The 806-nt window shown below is 42.4% G+C and overlaps 1 protein-coding gene across 1 annotated transcript; it reads right to left on the reverse strand.

Moving 5' to 3' along the window:
• Positions 1-325: 325 nt before the first annotated feature.
• Positions 326-574, reverse strand: T265_12308 (hypothetical protein; the record flags this gene model as incomplete). The annotated part of the gene is made up of 1 exon (XM_009179663.1): positions 326-574. A coding segment is annotated over one exon (249 nt), but the record flags the coding sequence as incomplete, so codon positions are not given.
• Between the last annotated feature and the right edge of the window lie 232 nt (positions 575-806).

Consider the following 806-nt stretch of genomic DNA (forward strand, 5'->3'; position numbering starts at 1 on the left):
TTCAAGGTTGAAAAGGATAAGTCTTGTTTGAAATTTCTCAAAAATCCAGCGAATCGTCAATTTGCTACAGTGTAATGCTACTCCACTGGTTGCGGGTGCTTTTGTTTTTCGAACACCATTATTATCACGGCATATGATTGTTAGAAGAGAACCACATACCTATCCATTTGTGGGATATGACCCCGTGGTGGCTTACTGTATATTTCGCGAAATCTCTTGCTTCAAATGAACGCTAACATGTTCATTCATATGACGCACGCGCACTCCTAAGCACATTCAAATACAGTTGTGAGTAACTATTCCTTCATGAATAATTTTCTGACCTTCAATGACGGAAGGCCTGGTTGTTAACTTCATGTGCTGTGTATCGGTAAGCTCGAGACAGTTCAAAGGCATGATACGGACAGTCATTCCCACGAACAATGGCAGATGGACGCACTCGACTCGAGAGAAAGATGTTGAGTGCGATTTTCGAGAGGCCAGTCCCAACGTCACAAAAGCCAACACACTTATTAGATAAAAGGAATGCTTCTTTCTCTTCACCGACACCTTCCACCGTTGACTGCAGTGCCATTAAACGAAATCAGAAGGCATCAGTCGGGGATATGCTTTACTTAGGAATGGGCTCGTGTGATGTTACAAACGCAAGGAGCAAATCAGTAGGAAAATCGATCAATCATTTGAAGGAAATACAGGCTTACGGTGTAGCAGACTTACCCAATCATGAACAGACATCATGAAAGTAATGATTAGCTGATCAATGGGCAAGCCAACTGCTCATCATGTATACCTTGTCTAAGATGACG

The sequence above is a fragment of the Opisthorchis viverrini genome, assembly GCF_000715545.1.
Source record: "Opisthorchis viverrini unplaced genomic scaffold opera_v5_5486, whole genome shotgun sequence".
Taxonomy (NCBI): Eukaryota; Metazoa; Platyhelminthes; class Trematoda; order Opisthorchiida; family Opisthorchiidae; genus Opisthorchis; species Opisthorchis viverrini.